Raw genomic sequence first — 22,578 nt, 5'->3', positions numbered from 1 at the left:
CAGGAACATAAGGCATGCGTGATAGAAGCAGAACTGACAAAGGTCCCCTTGACCCCTGGTCGCCACACCTGGAGCTGTGCTTCTGCGCTTAGGGAACCATGTGCTTCTGCCGTCATACCTACAAAAGCCACCTGCCTGTGGAATGCATTAGGTTCCTTGTAGTGTGCAGCTCTGTTCAAGTTCTGAAGGATGAAGGTCCTTGGGGAAGAGACTGAGAAGAAGTTTTTACTCCTATTCAAGCTGTCTCAACTCTGTATTTCAGAGCCATATGTCTACTAACTCTTGTTTTTTCCCCTAGGCCTCATATCAAGCGATGGGTTTTGCAGATATCTGATGTCAGATGAAAATGCCCCTGTCTTCCTGGATCGTTTAGAACTTTACCAAGAAATGGACCATCCTCTGGCCCACTACTTCATCAGTTCTTCCCATAACACCTATCTCACTGGCCGACAGTTTGGTGGAAAGTCTTCCGTAGAAATGTACAGACAGGTTCTCCTGGCTGGTTGCAGGTCAGAACCTCAGGACACCTCTTTTTTTTTTTTTTTAATATGATGGCTTTCCATTTAATTTACTTTTTTCTAAAAAATAGGAAGTATTATTCAGCGTGAAAATTTTGGACATTTTTCCTTTTCTTTAATAGATTACGTTGGTCACGTAACCTTGAAAAAGAACAGATAATCTCTGTTCCAGAAAGCTCTGGAATTCTCCTATGGGCCAAAAGATATTTTTTACTATAAATTTTTAAATATCCCCCCCTCAAGGGGCACCTGGGTGGCTCAGTCAGTTGAGCATCTGACTCTTGACTTCAGCTCAGGTCATGATCCCAGGGTAATGGGATCAAGTCCTGTGTCAGGCTCTCCACTGAGCATGGAGTCTGCTTAAGACTCTATCTACAAATGCAAAACAAAATGGAAACCACGACGGCTCGGATTGAAGAGGTAGAGGAGAGAATAGGTGAACTAGAAGATAAAGTTATGGAGAAAGAGGAAGCTGAGAGAAAGAGAGATAAAAAAATCCAGGAGTATGAGGGGATAATTAGAGAACTAAGTGATACACTAAAAAGAAATAATATACACATAATTGGTATCCCAGAGGAGGAAGAGAGAGGGAAAGGTGCTGAAGGGGTACTTGAAGAAATTATAGCTGAGAACTTCCCTGAACTGGGGAAGGAAAAAGGCATTGAAATCCAAGAGGCACAGAGAACTCCCTTCAGACGTAACTTGAATCGATCTTCTGCACGACATATCATAGTGAAACTGGCAAAATACAAGGATAAAGAGAAAATTCTGAAAGCAGCAAGGGATAAACGTGCCCTCACATATAAAGGGAGACCTATAAGACTCGTGACTGATCTCTCCTTTGAAACTTGGCAGGCCAGAAAGGCTTGGCACGATATCTTCAGTGTGCTGAACAGAAAAAATATGCAGCCGAGAATCCTTTATCCAGCAAGTCTGTCATTTAGAATAGAAGGAGAGATAAAGGTCTTCCCAAACAAACAAAAACTGAAGGAATTTGTCACCACGAAACCAGCCCTACAAGAGATCCTAAGGGGGATCCTGTAAGACAAAGTACCAGAGACATCACTACAAGCATAAAACATACAGACATCACAGTGACTCTAAACCCATATCTTTCTATAATAACACTGAATGTAAATGGATTAAATGCACCAACCAAAAGACATAGGGTATCAGAATGGATAAAAAAACAAGACCCATCTATTTGCTGTCTACAAGAGACTCATTTTAGATCGGAGGACACCTTTAGATTGAGAGTGAGGGGATGGAGAACTATTTATCATGCTACTGGAAGCCAAAAGAAAGCTGGAGTAGCCATACTTATATCAGACAAACTAGACTTTAAATTAAAGGCTGTAACAAGAGATGAAGAAGGGCATTATATAATAATTACAGGGTCTATCCATCAGGAAGAGCTAACAATTATAAATGTCTATGCGCCGAATACCGGAGCCCCCAGATATATAAAACAATTACTCATAAACATAAGCAACCTTATTGATAAGAATGTGGTCATTGCAGGGGACTTTAACACCCCACTTACAGAAATGGATAGATCATCTAGACACACAGTCAATAAAGAAACAAGGGCCCTGAATGATACATTGGATCAGATGGACTTGACAGATATATTTAGAACTCTGCATCCCAAAGCAACAGAATATACTTTCTTCTCGAGTGCACATGGAACATTCTCCAAGATAGATCATATACTGGGTCACAAAACAGCCCTTCATAAGTTTACAAGAATTGAAATTATACCATGCATACTTTCAGACCACAATGCTATGAAGCTTGAAATCAACCACAGGAAAAAGTCTGGAAAACCTCCAAAAGCATGGAGGTTAAAGAACACCCTACTAACGAATGAGTGGGTCAACCAGGCAATTAGAGAAGAAATTAAAAAATATATGGAAACAAACAAAAATGAAAATACAACAATCCAAACGCTTTGGGACGCAGCCAAGGCAATCCTGAGAGGAAAATACATTGCAATCCAGGCCTATCTCAAGAAACAAGAAAACTCCCAAATACAAAATCTAACAGCACACCTAAAGGAAACAGAAGCAGAACAGCAAAGGCAGCCTAAACCCAGCAGAAGAAGAGAAATAATAAAGATCAGAGCAGAAATAAACAATATAGAATCTAAAAAAACGGTAGAGCAGATCAACGAAACCAAGAGTTGGTTTTTTGAAAAAATAAACAAAATTGACAAACCTCTAGCCAGGCTTCTCAAAAAGAAAAGGGAGATGACCCAAATAGATAAAATCATGAATGAAAATGGAATTATTACAACCAATCCCTCAGAGATACAAACAATTATCAGGGAATACTATGAGAAATTATATGCCAACAAATTGGACAACCTGGAAGAAATGGACAAATTCCTAAACACCCACACTCTTCTAAAACTCAATCAGGAGGAAATAGATAGCTTGAACAGACCCATAACCAGAGAAGAAATTGAATCGGTTATCAAAAATCTCCCAACAAATAAGAGTCCAGGACCAGATGGCTTCCCAGGGGAGTTCTACCAGACGTTTAAAGCAGAGATAATACCTATCCTTCTCAAGCTATTCCAAGAAATAGAAAGGGAAGGAAAACTTCCAGACTCATTTTATGAAGCCAGTATTACTTTGATTCCTAAACCAGACAGAGACCCAGTAAAAAAAGAGAACTACAGGCCAATATCTCTGATGAATATGGATGCAAAAATTCTCAATAAGATACTAGCAAATCGAATTCAACAGCATATAAAAAGAATTATTCACCATGATCAAGTGGGATTCATTCCTGGGATGCAGGGCTGGTTCAACATTCGCAAATCGATCAACGTGATACATCACATTAACAAAAAAAAAAGAGAAGAACCATATGATCCTATCAATCGATGCAGAAAAGGCCTTTGACAAAATCCAGCACCCTTTCTTAATAAAAACCCTTGAGAAAGTCGGGATAGAAGGAACATACTTAAAGATCATAAAAGCCATTTATGAAAAGCCCACAGCTAACATCATCCTCAACGGGGAAAAACTGAGAGCTTTTTCCCTGAGATCAGGAACACGACAGGGATGCCCACTCTCACCGCTGTTGTTTAACATCGTGCTGGAAGTTCTAGCATCAGCAATCAGACAACAAAAGGAAATCAAAGGCATCAAAATTGGCAAAGATGAAGTCAAGCTTTCGCTTTTTGCAGATGACATGATATTATACATGGAAAATCCGATAGACTCCACCAAAAGTCTGCTAGAACTGATACATGAATTCAGCAAAGTTGCAGGATACAAAATCAATGTACAGAAATCAGTTGCATTCTTATACACTAACAATGAAGCAACAGAAAGACAAATAAAGAAACTGATCCCATTCACAATTGCACCAAGAAGCATAAAATATCTAGGAATAAATCTAACCAAAGATGTAAAAGATCTGTATGCTGAAAACTATAGAAAGCTTATGCAGGTAATTGAAGAAGATATAAAGAAATGGAAAGACATTTTCTGCTCATGGATTGGAAGAATAAATATTGTCAAAATGTCAATACTACCCAAAGCTATCTACACATTCAATGCAATCCCATTCAAAATTGCACCAGCATTCTTCTCGAAACTAGAACAAGCAATCCTAAAATTCATATGGAACCACAAAAGGCCCCGAATAGCCAAAGTAATTTTGAAGAAGAAGACCAAAGCAGGAGGCATCACAATCCCAGACTTTAGCCTCTACTACAAAGCTGTCATCATCAAGACAGCATGGTATTGGCATAAAAACAGACACATAGACCAATGGAATCGAATAGAAACCCCAGAACTAGACCCACAAATGTATGGCCAACTCATCTTTGACAAAGCAGGAAAGAACATCCAATGGAAAAAAGACAGTCTCTTTAACAAATGGTGCTGGGAGAACTGGACAGCAACATGCAGAAGGTTGAAACTAGACCACTTTCTCACACCATTCACAAAAATAAACTCAAAATGGATAAAGGACCTGAATGTGAGACAGGAAACCATCAAAACCTTAGAGGAGAAAGCAGGAAAAGACCTCTCTGACCTCAGCCGTAGCAATCTCTTACTCGGCACATCCCCAAAGGCAAGGGAATTAAAAGCAAAAGTGAATTACTGGGACCTTATGAAGATAAAAAGCTTCTGCACAGCAAAGGAAACAACCAACAAAACTAAAAGGCAACCAATGGAATGGGAAAAGATATTTGCAAATGACATATCGGACAAAGGGCTAGTATCCAAAATCTATAAAGAGCTCATCAAACTCCACACCCGAAAAACAAATAACCCAGTGAAGAAATGGGCAGAAAACATGAATAGACACTTCTCTAAAGAAGACATCCGGATGGCCAACAGGCACATGAAAAGATGTTCAACGTCGCTCCTTATCAGGGAAATACAAATCAAAACCACACTCAGATATCACCTCACGCCAGTCAGAGTGGCCAAAATGAACAAATCAGGAGACTATAGATGCTGGAGGGGATGTGGAGAAACGGGAACCCTCTTTCACTGTTGGTGGGAATGCAAATTGGTGCAGCCGCTCTGGAAAGCAGTGTGGAGGTTCCTCAGAAAATTAAAAATAGACCTACCCTATGACCCAGCAATAGCACTGCTAGGAATTTATCCAAGGGATACAGGAGTACTGATGCATAGGGGCACTTGTACCCCAATGTTTATAGCAGCACTTTCAACAATAGCCAGATTATGGAAAGAGCCTAAATGTCCATCAACTGATGAATGGATAAAGAAATTGTGGTTTATATACACAATGGAATACTACGTGGCAATGAGAAAGAATGAAATATGGCCTTTTGTAGCAACGTGGATGGAACTGGAGAGTGTGATGCTAAGTGAAATAAGCCATACAGAGAAAGACAGATACCATATGTTTTCACTCTTATGTGGATCCTGAGAAACGTAACAGAATCCCATGGGGGAGGGGAAGAAAAAAAAAAAAAAAGAGGTTAGAGTGGGAGAGAGCCAAAGCATAAGAGACTGTTAAAAACTGAGAACAAACTGAGGGTTGATGGGGGATGGGAGGGAGGGCAGGGTGGGTGATGGGTATTGAGGAGGGCACCTTTTGGGATGAGCACTGGGTGTTGTATGGAAACCAATTTGACAGTAAATTTCATATATTAATAAATAAATAAATAAATAAATAAATAAATAAATAAATAAGACTCTATCTACATCTTTCGTTCCCTCTCCCTCTGCTCCTCTCCCCAACTTGTGCACTCTCTCTCTCAAAATAAATAAATAAATAAATAAATAAATAAATATCCCCCTCAAAATTGAAGGAAAAAAAACCCTATTTTAAGAAGTCATGCTAAGTTTCTTATGGCCAGAAGCAGTAGCAGATTTAGCTTTACTTAATATTAAAAGTTCTAAAATGCCATTCTCTGAGAATATTATTGAAAATGGTTTTCCCTTTTATAGAAATTGGCAAATATTTGAGGTTTAAAATACAGCAATAATGCTGAAGGTGAAAAATAAGAAACTCAGTTACATTATAATTTTTTTGTTGTTATCAATAGCTAGTACCTTATTTTTAATGACAGTTTTTTTGTGTTTGGAAATATTCTACAAGAAATTACCTACATCACCACTTCTATCTCTGAATACCTGACAAAATGAGAACATTTTCTTTCATGGCCAAAGCAGTATCATTTCATCTAACAAAATTTTAAAAATTATTTTTTCACATCATTTAAAACCTAGCCTATACTCAGATGTCCCCAGCTGTTCCCAACTGTCCTTTGTTGTAGCTTTGTCACAACTGGAATTTCATTCCCCCACTGATTGTTATATCTCAAGTTTGTCTTAATCTCTGACAGTCCCTTTTTAATGACACCAACTCAGTACAGAATACAATGTGATTTTAACCCAAAAACTCCATGAAATAATCATATTATTTCATTCCATTTTCTACTTACATATTTTTTAAGTTTATTATTTTGAGAGAGAAAGAGAGCATGCAAGCAGGGGAAGAGCAGAAAGAGAGAGAATCCCAAGCAGGCTCATGCTGTCAGTGCAGAGCCTGATGTGGGGCTGAACCCATGAACCAGGAGATCATGACCTAGGCTGAAACCAAGAGTTAGATGCTTAACTGACTGAGCTATCCAGGTTCCCTCCATTTTCTACTTATATAAGAAAACAACTTATTTTGATGTCTGTTCTTTCAGTTTGCACACATTATTTTATGGTAAGGGTTCAATATTGTAATTTCACTCTGTTGCCCAGGTGTGTTGAACTTGACTGTTGGGATGGAAAAGGTGAAGACCAGGAACCAATAATAACTCATGGAAAAGCAATGTGTACAGATATCCTTTTTAAGGTAAGTTTTAAAATCACATAGCTGTAGTCTTTTCCAGATTATTGTAGAAATAGATGAAGTGGAGAACACAAATTATTCATTTTCTCAAGCATTTTACTTTCATATTCCTTTCCTCTGGTTTTGAAGAGAAAGTCAAGAAGAAATGCTTTCTCTACTTAATAACACCATGAGGGTCCTACATAATGAGTTTCTCTGCCAGCATCCCCCTGATTCTAATTACTTTAAAAAGTCTTTCATTTTCTTTTCTGTTTTCTTATTTTGCATTATTTCTGAAGGACTTAAAATTGGCATAAAAAATAAATAGAATACAGAAAATAAAATAGATTCTAAATAGCGCCTATAAGAGTAATAAAGTAAATGAGGTTAGAGTTTATGAGTGCTCAATAATAAGTCTTATAAACTGCCAAACCATACCACAAATGGGCCCCAAACTTTCTAGAATTCAGTGCAAGGAGACAAACATAATTCACAAGATTCAGAAACTAGAAACAGGGCTGTTGGTCCAAAGAAGTTGTTCCCAGTCCTGATGCCAGAGAGAAGACTTTTCCCCATGGACCCTCAAAGAGGAGAATCTACAGTTACATAAACAGGCATTTCAGTATTGGCCTTCTGGTGATTTCTCTGTACAGTTTGAAGGTTGGTTTCTTAGAATGCTCCTTAATATGCTCCATTGATAGCCTGCCAAAGGACAAGTTAAAAAAATGAAATTCCATAGTTGGCCAGTGCTGTGGTTGGCCAATATTCAGGTACATCCGTCTCTGTCAGTTTGGTGTAATTTGGAATAGTTATTTCAACATCTGCAGCATTGGTTCTCAACTCAGCTTACGTATGGAAAATCACCAGAGGTATTTATAAAAACAGATGCCTAGTCTGTATACCCATAACTTGATGCACACCATTTCTCTTAGCCAGATGCTGGTGAATTTTGAGCAGCAGTGAATTCAAGATTATGCTCCATGAGAAGGAATTACACTCCCTGAGAAGTACCAAGGGTATATTCAAGTGGGAAGCCATGAGTTTGCACAGCCAACCAAATTGGGAAGGGTTGACATCTTCTTTAGAGATTTAAGGAGCCCAATAAGGAAGCTTAGCTAAAAAGAAGGCTATTTCCTTTCAGTTTGGAGGTGAGCAAAGGAGAACCCATGAAAAGAGCCAAAATTCTCCTCAAGGAGTAATTCTTGCTCAGCTCAAATGGACAATCAAGGTCATAGACATTTTTACCAGGAAGAGAGTTTAAGCAAGAATAATTAATGAACCACCTTAGCCATAAGTGATGAGGTTTTGGAGTGGTGGTGGGATTCAGAGCCAATAGCCAAGAAAGAATTCTTGAGACATCTTTGGTGCAAAAAAGGTGATTTTATTCAAGTACATGAACAGGACCCATGGGCAGAAAGAGCTGCCTCCGGACCATGAAGAGAGAGTGATTACATACTTGGGAGTTGGGGGGAGGTAAAATTAAGGGGAAGATTCCAAAGGATTTTCATTTGCTAAAGAAGACTCATGGGATACCGGAGGCTTAGCTGTTGTTAAGCTAAGGTTGTTTTCCCTCTAGCAAAGCATTAACATTAGGACAGTAGGGAGTTCCTGGAGAACTGTTACACTCGCCTGCCTCAAGTATTTGTCAATGGCCTGCAGGTTATAAGGAAACGTAATTTTATATGCCATTTCCTCCTGCCTTTGTTTCCCACATCAGTAAGAATGCTCACTAAAATACTCCCCAGTTTATCTAACCTAAGGCATTATTGTTTCAACTGGACTTCCGGAGATTACTATTGTAAAATATTTTCTCATTTAACTGAATGATGCGATTTTCCCTGTGGTTAACTACAAGCCAGTTAGAATGTGGGGAGTTTTACCAAGTATGATGTTCTGGTTGTAGAAACATTAGTTTGAGGGGCGCCTGGGTGGCTCAGTCGGTTAAGCGTCCGACTTCGGCTCAGGTCGTGATCTCGCAGTCCGTGAGTTTGAGCCCCGCATCGGGCTCTGTGCTGACAGCTCAGAGCCTGGTGCCTGTTTCTGATTTGTGTCTCCCTTTCTTTGACCCTCCCCTGTTCATGCTCTGTCTCTCTCTGTCTCAAAAATAAATAAACATTAAAAAAAATTAAAAAAAAAAAAAGAAACATTAGTTTGAAACCATGCTTTCTAAAGCCGAGAGCAAGACCAGCCATCTGTGGGAAGGACATGCTCAGCACATTCAAAGGTTATTTCAAATGACCAAGCTTCTAGTTCAGGGAGGGACATCTAGAACACGTGTTTTACCTCACATGTTGCTTGACCATGGAGAACCCCCACTTCCTGGTCACCTACCCCACCAACCACTTTCATCAGGCTAATAGGAAACAGGGGATGTTGTAAATGTCACATCAGTTCACAGGAATCTTCATCAAATTAATGAAATGTAGCCAAGGACAGACTCCCAAACACAGAAGAAAGCCAATAAAAGCCTCCGTTAATCCTTAGGTTATCACCAATACATTTCTCTTCTAGGCGGAAGAGGTGAAAGAGTGGTCTGCTGTGAAAATCGCTGTACCAAAACCTCACCTGCCCTTCAGCAAGAAAGGGAAACTCTGAACCTGTCTTGCCAGATTATCAAGCAAGAAGCCAGCATGTGATTTAGATGAAATTTCTTGTTCGTTACTAGCCCCATAATTTTAGAGAAGTCAGAGAGAGCTTTGCAGGGGAGGGAAGGGTCATTAACCATAAACTGGTCCCTGGGCTCTAACGAACCACAAGGGGACTCCACGTGTGAAAGTAACAAGATGAATGGGTTCTCCAGGTCTTATTGCCAGAATTGACTTTCTGAAAAGCTCAAATTAATAGTATCTGAATGGTTTCAGGTGCCTTAATTGTGTTGTTGTTGTTGTTTGCTCCTCTCTCATTTACACTTTTTATCTTTAAAGGATGTTATTCAAGCCATCAAGGAAACTGCGTTTGTCACATCCGAATATCCTGTAATTCTCTCCTTTGAAAATCACTGCAGGTATAAGGGTGCAATCTCCTCTAAGTATCTACTACCCATTCCCCACTCCTGCTCTCCATCTTTTTAAATAGCTGAACAGTTTTGTGAAATAGTAAGGACACTTGTTCTTATGCAAAAAAGAAAGAGGAAAAAAAACAAAAGGTCAGAGATCTGGACACCTTGTTCAAGGTTCCATTGAGTTGGAAGATTTGGCAGTGTACTTGATCTCAGACTTCATGAACTTGAAAGCCATTTTTTATTCTGTGTTCCAGCTCTTATTTGGGGAGGCAAAATCTACTTGTTAAACTATACCAGTTAAAGTTCGTGGTATATAACAGAGCATCTCCCTTAGCCGTAGGAAGACAAGCATGTACTTTGCAGAGTGGGAGTTTTTAATCATCTAGGAATGGATGTCTCTTATTCTTGGACTGTTAATGGATGTTTGAATTTACGAATGCCAGTTCTCTCTCTCCAGCAAATATCAACAGTACAAGATGTCCAAATATTGCGAAGATCTATTTGGGGATCTCCTGTTGAAACAAGCACTTGAATCACATCCAGTATGTATTTTTAGCAAACTGTATTTCTAACCTGAATGGATTTGTTTTGAAATTCATTTCTAAAGGGTCAAGTAGTGCTAGAGGACTAAAGATCTTCATATTTATTTAAATTAATTGATACAGAAAGCTGTTGTGCTTCAGACAGATGTGAAGAGAGAGACATAAAACAAACATGTAGCCCAATTTAATCTGGAAGGTCTCAAGGTCTCTATGGTTTCTGAGATCTCTGTCCTAAAGTTTTATAAAATGCCTCCTGGAAGAGAATCTATACTCAGCAATTGTCCTTTAGTTGGTTGCATGATAGGATCATCTATAAGGAAGATTAAAAATACCTTTGCCTGGGACCCGCTCAGAGATTCTAAGTTAATTGATCTGGGTAAGGCCTGAGCATGGTGTTTTTAAAAAAGCCTCTCCAGGTAAATCAAATGGAAGACCATTGTGGTGAGAACTCCCTAGATGGAAGAAGTCACAAGAGTCTGAAGTCCAATGTCCCAACTCCACAACAAATACTTGGAAAGTGTTAGACATGCATTTTTGAGTTTCATTTTTACACCTGCTGATTGCTTCATAAAGCAAAGAATTTTTAACCTGTGGCCCGCAGATAGGCTTTGTGAGGTCTGTGAATTCATTCTAAATTGTGTACGGTTTTGCATTTGTTTTTGTTTGCTTTGTTTTCCTTCTTTTGGTATATAGTTTGATTCCAGAGAGTTCATCACATTTTTGCAAGGGTCCATAACCTCCAAAGTGGTAAAGATCCACTGTCACAAGATGGTATGAGTAGGAAGTAAGCCAACAGGATGAAGTATAAAGTACTCTGCAGTAGTGGAAAAAAAAAAAACCTGAAAAAAATATAGGACATGAGGATATTTGCATCCTTTGCACCCACCCCTGATTACCTTCAGCCTACTGACTCTGCAGGCTGCATGCCCCGCATCCTTGCAACCCTCCCTGTTCCCTGCACACTGGCCTGACTTGCAGCTGCTTGTGCCTGCCGCTTTTTGCATGAGGTGCGGTCCTCTGCTCACTGGAGCCTGCTCTGCCCGTGTGTGAGAGATGGGCCTGAGGTGCTAGAGACCAGACAGCCCTCCCGCTGGGCCCCTCACTCCTCCCTCAGGAGGGACCGCTCAGCAGCACGTTCTTTGTTCTGCACCGTCTGCCAGGGCTCCCCAGGGGACCACACTCTGGCCCCCTCAGTGATAAGTCGCCTCATAACACCCCCGTGCCTGCTGGGGCACCCCGTGCCTGCCTTCTTTCTTTCACTTTCCCACTCCTCTGTTGGCCCTTCCTGAGGCTGCCGCCCAAGTAATCTACAGGTATATTCACATCCTTGTCTCTGAGACTGATTCTGAGGGAACCCAAACTAAGAAACAGCCCTGTTTAGTTTTATTTTATTTTACTTTATTTCATTTTATAGTTCATAGTTTATTTATTTTGAGAGAGAGAGAAAGAGCACAAGCGGGGAAGAGAAAGAGGGAGAGAGAGAACCCCAAGCAGGCTCCACCCTGCCAGCACAGAGCCCAGTGTGGGACTGAATCTCATGAACCGTGAGACCATGACCTGAGCCAAAACCAAGAGTCGGACGCTTAACCCACTGAGCCACCCAGACGCCCCTTATGTTATTTTTGTTTTATGTAGACCCTCTGTTTACTTTTCTGATTGGGCTAAGGTGCTTGCTGCCATAGAAAGACCACCATATTCTTATGGAACGACATGCACATTCATGAAAGGTGTTGTGGGAAGCATAGGTAATACACGTGGGAGTAAGACCTCCCTGAACTAAATGTCTGTGGGAGACATAGAGCATAAACATAAAACCACAGCTAAAAAGGAAGATGGCCTACAACCTATTGAATATTTATTAGAGATATCCAGGTTCAAGAGAGATCGCTAGGGAATAGACAAGATTCAGCAGGCTTCTGAAGGAAGCAGAATATGGGCAAAGAGCTTTGAGGCAACACAGACATGGGAAGGCACAGTGCCTTGCATGTAATAAGTAGTAGAAAAATCACTTTTGAGAAAAATGAAAGGATGCATGGAAGAGATGGGTGGGTGGATGGGTGGGTAGGTATGTCCATGCATGGATGGGGGTAGGGGGAATGGATGAGTAGATATGGCTTAGTTGTGTGGATCAGAGGTAATAAAAGAAAGGACATCTCCTTTGCAGACATAAATCCAAGCAAATGAAACCACAGTAGAGGTTAAGTTTCAGTAATTAAGACCACTCCCTTCTTGATTCTCTTATTGAACCCACACAACCACAATCCCAGGTATTGGGGTTGCATCAGTTTACTGAGCAAACAGGCTTACTAATACAGCCCAAACACTTGAGTGGATCAGGGGAGCCTCTCGACTTCTGCCTGGGAAAGCACTTCGGACCCCAGCTATCACAACGATCCCCTGTACTTTACCCAATACATAAAAAGAGCAAGACCTGAGGCTAAGCAGGAGCCCTTCCCCCAACAGCACCCCAGGTCAGACCCAGGTCCCACTGGGGAAGGCAGAGTGGCTGTGCATACCTCTGGGAGACTGGATGTCCGGTTTGCAGTCTAGGGCAAAGTTGCATGCAGTAGGCTAATTGGGGCTGGGGAATGAAAACATAAAAGTGTGCTGACTGCCATCTAGTGGACATTGGGCTGTATAACACTGGCTTCCATGCTCATTCTGGACTGGGAATGAAACTAGTGAAGCACATCATTAATTCAGCCTTTTCTGTTTATCTCTAGCTCGAACCAGGCAGGCCCTTACCATCCCCCAATGACCTCAAAAGAAAAATACTCATCAAAAATAAGCGGCTGAAACCTGAGGTCGAAAAAAGTAAGTCAAAGACACACATCAATAATGAGGCATACACTCATTGTGTTTGGACAGTTCAGCTGTCTGGAGTGAAATAAATTTTCAAACCACTGATTTAGGGGATGAAAGGGACACAGTGGTGTTACATATACTTTTCATAGCAAAGTGGCCACGTGTATGTTTAAGTGCAGTTTCCACATCAACTCGTTCCTGCAGTGGGAAAAGCATATTCATACATTCATAGGATGCAGGATTTGGAGTGATCCCAAGGCAAAACGAGAAGAAAGTGGAAAGAGGCATTTTAGAATTTATCGAGATGGAAGGAACTAGCATTTTATCATTTTATATGCTCTAAAGTCTTCTTCAAAAGTTACCCTTTGCAGTTTGCCTGTGTGAGGTTTACATATCTAGGGATCCTGAGTGAATGTGTGAATGTATATATGTGTGTGTAGGGAGAGAAATGATTTTATGTAGACATTTTCCCTGGAAATATTGGAAAATATTTTCTTTTATCCCATCTCTTAATTGAGTGAAGCATTAACTAATGGTATGATCGCATTGTATTTTTACCCTAGGTATTCTAAATTTTAAATTATAGTGCTTATAGTTTATTACAAAAGCAATAATACCATAGGAGAATGAAAACAACAAAGGAAAACATAAGGAAACAATAAAATAGCACTAAATTATATATTTTACACATACGTACGTGTACTATAGACACATGTATATGTTTAGACGTACATTTTTCATATCAGTGGGATCATGTTAAATATACTGATTTTTTATTATGTTTAACTCAACCAGTTAAGTATACTTAAGTTCATACTAAAGTTACAACTTGGTAACTATAATTCTAATGTATGAAACACTATACAGAATTTATTATGTGGGATATGGTACCATGTGACCAGTCCCAACTGATGGATGTTCATTACTGTAGAAACGACAGTGACAGACACACGTCGGTGTTCATTTTGTACATTTACGCAGCTTCTCGTTGGAATCCATTGGTGCAATTAGAGTTGGGTGGCCAAAGCATATACACGTTTTATACTGTGATTTACCTTTGTCTTTCAGAAAAATTGTACCAATTTACATTCTCGCTATAATGTAGGAGGATGCCTGCTTTCCAGGGATATTCTTACTGCTGGCTGTTGGCCATGTTGTATGTATATGTGGCTGACTAGGAGAAGGGAAATGAGACTTGAGTTTTTTTGATATTTATGTTTTTGGTAACTAGTTTCTTTGTATATCACCATTTATAATATGCTTCTACATGTTTTCTCGTTTTTAAAATTACTTCATCTATCTTTACAGACTTATCAGAGCTTTATACATGAGGATAATTGTCTCAGATCTGTCACTTGCAGATATTTGTTCCTGAAGTTTTTTCAGTCGCTTGTGCACGTCACTTTTCCATCGCTTCAATATCACATTCAAATGACGCACCTTTATTACCAAGCCTTAACATCTTTCTTAGTGACTGAGCCTTCCTCTCAAACTTATGACCAGAACTTTGGAATTTCACCCATGCTCCATTAGTTCTTCACCCTGTGTAGACAGTGTGGTTGTTGCAAGTCCCTTGAGACGTCCAAGCAGCGATCTGCTACGGTCTTAGGAATGTAGCCAGTGGGAGCCCAGACAATACATTTCCTTCTCAGTGTCGATCTTCAAGCTCAGGCTTTGCAAGTGATGGAGCACCTGTCACCATCTCCTTCCTGTTTGTTTTTAATGACAGAACAGCTTGAAGCTTTGAAAAGCATGATGGAAGCTGGAGAATCTGCTGCCCCGGTTAACATCTTAGAGGATGATAATGAAGAAGAAATAGAGAGTGGTAAGTTGGTTTTCTTTTAACTTAAGTGTCACAAAAATAGTTTTAAAAAAAAGTTCATTTTTAAGCTCTACACCCAACTTGGGGCTCAAATTCATGACCCCAAGATCAAGAGTTGTGTGCTCCTTCAACTGAACCAGCCAGGTGCCCAACATAGAAAAAAAAATTTTTTTTGAGTTTATTTATTTTGAGAGAGTGAGTGAGTGAGTGTACAAGCGGGGGAGGAACAGAGAGAAGAGAAGGGGAGAGAATTGCAAGGAGGCTCCACAGCATCAGCGCAGAGCCTGATGTGGGGCTCGAACCCATCAACTGGGAGATCATGGCCTGAGCTGAAATCAAGAGTCAGTTGCTTAACTGACTGAGCCATGCAGGTGCCCCCAAAATTTTAAGATAAGAAAGGAAAGAATTTGTCTCCATAGACTCTCTTGGATAATGTGAGGGTTTAATTTCTAGTAGTCAAGGATGTATTTGTGCACCAAGCTTTAATCTTTTTTTTTTTTTTTTTTTGGTATTTTTCCCAATGTTACTTCCAGTTTACCTAGGCACTAGATTTTCATGGCTGAGTCATCTCCCTTCCTGTTGTGCCTTCAGCTGCTCAGCAGAAATCCACAGCCAAAGAATCCTTGCTGTAGAAGGCAAGGGGTTGGAATAAAAAGAACATTTGGCAATCCCTTCCTGTAAACAAAAACGTAAATGTTGGTGTTGTTAATGATGATAATAGAAGGCAAGTTAAAAGGAAGGGAACATGGGTAGAGACCCTCAGGTAGATGATTGGTTTGTATGCACACATGAAATGAACTGGAAATTCAAAGCTAATATTAAAATTTCAAGTTCAGATTCCTTCAAATCACCAGCTCACCAGAATTATGAATAGCAGTAGATAATTTTAGCAAAGGTAACCTTGCTTAAAATAGATGAATATTTGCTACTGGGGCCATATAGCCATAAAACCATAATATAGGGCCATATAACCCTCATGTTTGATTTTAAATGGGTCCTTTGAAAGGTTTGGAATATTTTTAGAAAAGTGTTTGTTCATTAGGTGGTATGAAAATTGATTAGCAAAATGCTTTGGCCTTACATTGTGTGTCTGTTGATTGGACACTGCCTTGGATTTATGTAGTGGTTTGAGGCTAAATAATTTAGACACATGCAGAAACTCTCTTCAATTACTCTATAATATCTGAAATAATGAGAGTAGATTTTAGGAAAGCTTGATATTATAAGTGAAAATCTGAAAGCTGTGAGAATTAATCTCGGTAATAAAGACAGCTTAATAAATATGGCTTCCTGTGGAACTGACTTCATAACGATGGTTTGTGTTGCGTGTCCAAGCCATGGGTTCCACTCCACTCCCAGAGAACAGTCATGACTTACTTTTCATATGTTGTATATGGCAGGGAGTTTCTAGGAGGGCAGAGGTATCTGGAATTATTTAATCGATGACTGCTACAATTATCTATTACTGTGTAACAAACCACCCCAAAATCTAGAGGCTTAAAATAACACTTTATTTCTTTAGTTGTGTAGGTCATCTAGGGCTCAGGTTGGTGCTTCTCCCTTAAGTTTCTCATGCATTTTCAGGCAGATGACATCTGGGGCTAGAGTCATCTGAAGGTTCACTTGGGCTGGTTGTCCAAGGTGGCACACTTGTGTGGCTGGCAGTTGTGGTGAGGAGCTTAGGGTCTACAGACCAGAGCACCTCCATGTGGCCTTTCCATGTGGTTTGGCTTCTCAAAACATGGTGGCCAGGTCTTTTTTTTTTTTTTTTAATGTTTATTTATTTTTGGAGAGAGAGACAGAGTGTGAGCGGGGGAGGGGAAAAGAGAGAGGGAGATACAGAATCAGAAGTAGGCTCCAGTCTCTGAGTTGTCAGCACAGAGCCCGACACGGGGCTTGAACTCACTGACTGTGAGACCATGACCTGAGCTGAAGTCGGATGCTTAACCAAGTGAGCCACCCAGGGGCCCCAATGGCCAAATCTTTAGATGAAGCATCCTGAGACCCAGTGTTCCAAGAGGCAGAAAGCAGAAGCTGCTAAACTTAAGAACTGTGCCCACAACAGGCACATCATCATTTCCTGTATATTTTATTCATCAAAGCAAAATTAAGGCCCACCCAAGTTTGAGGGGGGTAGGTGAGTGGAAAGATCACATTATACAAGAGCAGATATTCTTGCAGCTGTCTTTGGAAAATGCTATCAACCACAGTGCCTATTCTATTATCTCACTTTTTCTTTTGCAAATAATAAGCCTAATCAAGATTTAAGAATAAAATATTGAATATTATTTCAAAAGGTCAGTAAAATACTTCTAAAATTTGAAAAGATGAAAAATATGTAAAATGAGTTCCTTAACTCAGGTTAAGTTTTATAGATGGTAGTTGAAAGCATGTCAGACATTACTAGATTGCACAATCCAGTAAAACAAACTGCAGAATAATAGACTAAATTAACAAGGAAAGTAATAATAATATGAATAGCAACCACCATTGTTGTGCCAACTGTGAATGTAGCGGTTTACATCACTGCCTTATCTAATCCTTGTATGGTCCAATGAGATCGGTATCATTACACTCCTTTTTCAGATGAGGAAGCTGAAGCTTAGGTAACGGATTCTGCACATGACCCCACAGCTGGTGAGCGATGGCATTATAGTTCAATCCCAGAATTGCCTGACTCCAGGTTCAAGACCTTTTGTACCTTATAATACAGCCCTTCTAACATACAGGAATATGAAGAGAACACCAATATGCAAAATTGTTGTTAAGTTGTTTTAAACAAAAAATGTAACTGATGAAAGTCAAAGATGTGAAAATTTCCTGAACACACAAAATAATCCAAAATGAGGGTCCTTTTGATTCCACTTATCATCCATAAGGGTACTTCCCATCTTTTATGCATATGTTAATGATTCCTACAAAATATTTGGCTCTAGGGGCTCCCATGTTATTCCAAAAAATACTTGAGATTTTGATTAAATGTTAACAAATGATATTGGGACATGTGGGGGATAGCGTGCATGTAGAAAATAGGCTGAGAGGACAAAATCACCCACTTGAATTTCTCTTTCAGGGCATAGAAGTTTCTGCTGTGCCAGTTATATTTATGATTCTTAGGTTCCCTCAGTGATACCTGGCTTAATTCTGGTCAACCAGTTGGCTATAATTACCCTGGTGTCACAGTATGATCCTACTATACATGAATGACTAGACTCTCTAATTTAAATACTTCAACACAGCAGGCAAGAGGAAGCCAAGCATAGTTCAAGAGTAACCCTGCCGGGAGGCTGTAAAAAACAGAAGAGGCTCTTAGTCTGTGAGAGCATTTCCCCAGTTGTTAGGCTGGATTTAGATTCAGAAGGATCCGCGGCTTCCAGGACTGTAAAACGAGCAGTGAGGAATGCCAAAACTGGATGTGGTTGTGGGTATGCCTCTGCATTCTTGCACACTCAGGGAATGGTACCATTCATTCACACACCTCTTTTAAAGTCAAGTCTCTACCACTTGTATGGGCCACATTCCTTGACTTCACATAGTTTATATCTGGCTATATGAACTGGTTAGACTATGAGATATATGAACTGGAAATTTAATGGTGGGAAGTTTCAAAGTCTTGGTTATAGACTGTAAGTCACGGAAATTCAATGTTCATGGAAACTTAGCGTCCTGTTAAAAGCATTGGCTAAGAATCCAGAGAAATATAGGCCCGTATTTTACTCTGTGATCTTGGTTTTATAAATCATATCTCTGAATCTATTTCCTCATCTATAAAGTGGACACACTGGACTAGATTTTTTAAAGACCTATTCCAACTTCTTAAATCCTTTTTTTTTCTGCCTAAGGCCTCTATGACCTACTTTTTTCTTTTTTTAATCATCTGTCTCCACGGTATCCATGCATCCGAATACCAGTTTCAAAACAGGAAAGTGTCTGTCTCTCTTGTCTCACTTTTTTCCGTGTCTGAAATAATACTTTGCAAAAAGAAATTCCAAATCTAAGGTATCATCAGTTGAAAGACACCATTATTTTATTTATGACTAAGAAAGAAAGATGCTTCCAATTAATTGTAAAATGTCATTTTACAATTGAAAACACATTATAACATCAGAAATATTAATATGTAGAAAAATGCATCTTGCAACTGATGATGAAATAGTTGTTCTTTTATTCTTGTTCTGGAGTTCTTTGCACATTTTAAACATGATCTAAAAAAAAAAATCTCCAATTATGGGTCTGCTTCCCACTCTGCTCTTGGGAGTCCATTCTCAGAAATCATTTCACTGTTTTTGTCCAGTAGGGGTCCCTCGTGCCCTGTGTTGTGACAGGGTGGATTTGTGTTGGACTTGTCCTGAGGTCTATGGGTATCTCTTGATTCTGGCTGGTTTTTAGGCAGATTCCTTACATGCGAGCTTTTTGCAGAATGGCGATCATGGGAATCCGGATCTCACACCAGCACGTGGCTCATTTTTCAATGGGTGATTCTTTTTCCACTGACAGCCTTGAGAGGATACCAGAGTTTGTCCCTCTCTGGACTGGTGGACTGAGTGCTTCTGTACCTCCTTTCACAGCCTGGGCCATGCTTTTGGGGCATCAGCTTCAGTTAGCACCCACTTCCAGCCTCCCTGTTAGCATGAGCTTAAGGAATGATTTTAGAGTCTCCCAAACCTAAGCCAGGTTTGACAAATGGTTTACAGGTGCAGTACAATCCTTCCAAGGTCTTTATATATAAATACATACATACACACACACATACATACCTACATACATACATACATGCAAAAAAATATATATATATGTAATTTATTGTCACGTTGGTTTCCATACAACACCCAATGTTCATCCCAGCAGGTGCCCTTCTCAGTGCCCATCATCCACTTTCCTCTCTCCCCCACTCCCCATCAACCCTCAGTTTGTTCTCAGTATTTAAAAGTCTCTTATGGTTTGCCTCCTTCCCTCTCTGTAACTTTTTTCTCCCCTTACCCTCCCCCCGGTCTTCTGTTAAGTTTCTCAGGATCCACATGAGTGAAAACATATGGTATCTGTCTTTCTCTGCCTGACTTATTTCCCTTAGCATAATACTCTCCATCCACGTTACTACAAATGGCCAGGTTTCATTCTTTCTCATTGCCAAGTAGTAGTCCGTTGTATATATAAACCACATCTTCTTTATCCATTCGTCAGTTGATGAACATTTAGACTCTTTCCATAATTTGGCTATTGTTGAAAGTGCCGCTAGAAAATTGGGGTACAAGTGCCCCTATGCATCAGCACTCCTGTATCCCTTGGGTAACTTCCTAGCAGTGCTATTGCTGGGTCATAGGGTAGGTCTATTTTTAATTTTTTGAGGAACCTCCACACTGTTTCCCAGAGTGGCTGCACCAGTTTGCATTCCCACCAACAGTGCAAGAGGGTTCCCATTTCTCCACATCCTCTCCAGCATCTATAGTCTCCTGATTTGTTCATTTTAGCCACTCTGACCAGCGTGAGATGGTATCTCAGTGTGGTTTTGATTTGTATGTCCCTGACGAGGAGTCACGTTGAACATCTTTTCATGTGTCTTTTGGCCATCTGGATGTCTTCTTTAGAGAAGTATCTATTCATGTCTTCTGCCCATTTCTTCACTGGATTGTTTGTTTTTCAGGTGTGGAGTTCAAGCTCTTTCTTTTTTATGTTACACCACTCCCAGCCGCAAGTCACTATGCTCGTTACCTATAAGTGGACAGTTACTCTGTTGTTGTTTTTTTAATTATCAAATATATTTTCTATTTCTTGTATCTTCCCATGGAAGATCAGAAGACCCTTTGTAAGTTACAGATATTCTTGAGTGATCGAGGCTTTAATTTTTAGGGTTAGTATACTGGGGTGGAAGTGATCAGTCACTTAAAAACATATTAAGCATCACACATGTCACATATCATGCTAGGCGCAAGAGAAATAACAGCTAACAAGATGTGCTCCTTGGCCTTGAGTAGGTAAGAGTTTAGTAAAAGCTTTATTTGAAAGAATTGCATATTTAAATGTTCCCATTTTCAGTTAGCTTCATTTCCGTGTAAAAGAGTTTGTGTTCTACCCAAGATTATGAAGATGATCTGACTGGTAGTAATTTGGCTTCATTGTTTTTCTTTTTTTCTTTGACACAGCTGATCAAGAGGAGGAAGCTCACCCTGAATACAAATTTGGAAGTGAACTTTCTGCTGATGACTTGGGTCACAAGGAGGCTGTTGCAAATAGTGTCAAGAAGGTCGGAGTCTTGGCATCCCTTTTTGTTATGACTCTCAAGAAGAGGTAGCAGCTGTTAGGAAGTTTTCAAAATGTGACAACCACAGAAAATAAAGTAGCCTATAATTCCCCTTCTGAGTTGGGTGACCAGAGTCCATATGTTAATCCATGCATGAACAATTTTAAGTTAGAAAGGACATTTGAATTGCTTATTAGCAGCGGCTACTGTTGATCACAACTTATTTTGTCCAGTGTCCTTTAGGTAAATCATGTATTACATTATTATAGGTGAATAGGGAGACAACAGCATCCTGGTGGCAAAGGTTAACCTGTTGAAGTCATCAGAAAAATGACTCCAATCATCCCAAGCAAGCCCTCATTAGAAAATCCATCCTTCCAGTTAGGTATCGCATCTCCCACCTAATGTGGGATAAGTATAAAAGTATTTCCGTCCGTCCAACCATTCAACCAAGAAAAAGTTATTATGTACCGACTATGTGCCAGGCATAGTTTAGGCCATAACAACCCAAAAAGGTCAAAACATGCTTCGTTTCTGCTCTCATGGAGCTTATAGTCTGATGGGAGTTTACCAGGAGGGAATAGGAAACAGGCAACAAATAAACCACCAATTCTATAATTACAATTTGTGATAAGTGCTATTCTGAAACTAAAAATGAGTGCTAAAATGGAGAGTCATGAGGTCGAGGGAATAAGGAAGCCAGATCCCCAAAGGCAAAGGAACCAGCCACACACAGAGTAGAGAAAGGGCCCCAGTTGTGGGGTAACAGCAATAAAGACACTGAACAAAGTGGATTGAATGATGGGCAGAGTGAAACAAGATGAGATGGTACAGGAAGGTAGGAACTAGATGATGCAGGATTTGGGAAGTTACTCTTAGAAACTCAAATGTTAATTTAAGTGAAATCTGAAGCCTTTGAAAATGTTTAAAGAAGGGAGCAATGCAGCCTGATAGTTTTTAAAGACCACCGTAGGTACCATATGGAGATTAAAAAGAAGCAAGAGTGAACGCAGGAAGAGCAGTTAGGCCAAGCTGTTGTACTCAGCCAGACTCCGAAGTGTTAAACTGGACAGTTAGAAGCAGGACTGAGTGGATTGAAGATCTGTTGAGGAAGCAAAGATCATTCAACTTGCTGATGGATTGAATGTGGACAAGTGAAGGGGAAAGAGGAAGCAAGATGACTCTCTAGGTCTGAGTTTGAGGAGCTGGGTGGAAAGTAAAGAAGACTGAAAGATAAGGAACTCAATGTTTCAAACAAGACAGGATCTTTGAGGCCTGTGAGCTGTTCCAGGGGCAGCAGCCATCTGGGTGCATGTAGCATTGACATCTCCTGA

The 22,578-nt window shown here is 40.0% G+C and overlaps 1 protein-coding gene across 13 annotated transcripts in view; it reads left to right on the top strand.

The window, feature by feature from the left end:
* The window catches only part of PLCB4 (phospholipase C beta 4), a 426,442-nt gene that overhangs the window by 329,017 nt on the left and 74,847 nt on the right, over nt 1-22,578 (top strand). For all 13 annotated transcript variants that reach the window (XM_058684912.1, XM_058684909.1, XM_058684911.1 and 10 more), the window contains 7 exons: nt 299-509; nt 6,767-6,860; nt 9,761-9,840; nt 10,295-10,379; nt 13,103-13,193; nt 14,914-15,009; nt 21,147-21,247. In XM_058684912.1, the coding sequence (XP_058540895.1) occupies nt 299-509; nt 6,767-6,860; nt 9,761-9,840; nt 10,295-10,379; nt 13,103-13,193; nt 14,914-15,009; nt 21,147-21,247 (758 nt within the window). The remainder of the gene's footprint in view (nt 1-298; nt 510-6,766; nt 6,861-9,760; nt 9,841-10,294; nt 10,380-13,102; nt 13,194-14,913; nt 15,010-21,146; nt 21,248-22,578) is intronic.

This window comes from Neofelis nebulosa, chromosome 9 (assembly GCF_028018385.1).
Source record: "Neofelis nebulosa isolate mNeoNeb1 chromosome 9, mNeoNeb1.pri, whole genome shotgun sequence".
Lineage (NCBI taxonomy): Eukaryota > Metazoa > Chordata > Mammalia > Carnivora > Felidae > Neofelis > Neofelis nebulosa.
Note: the sequence above shows the minus strand (reverse complement) of the source record. Positions and strands in the feature narration are given on the sequence as shown.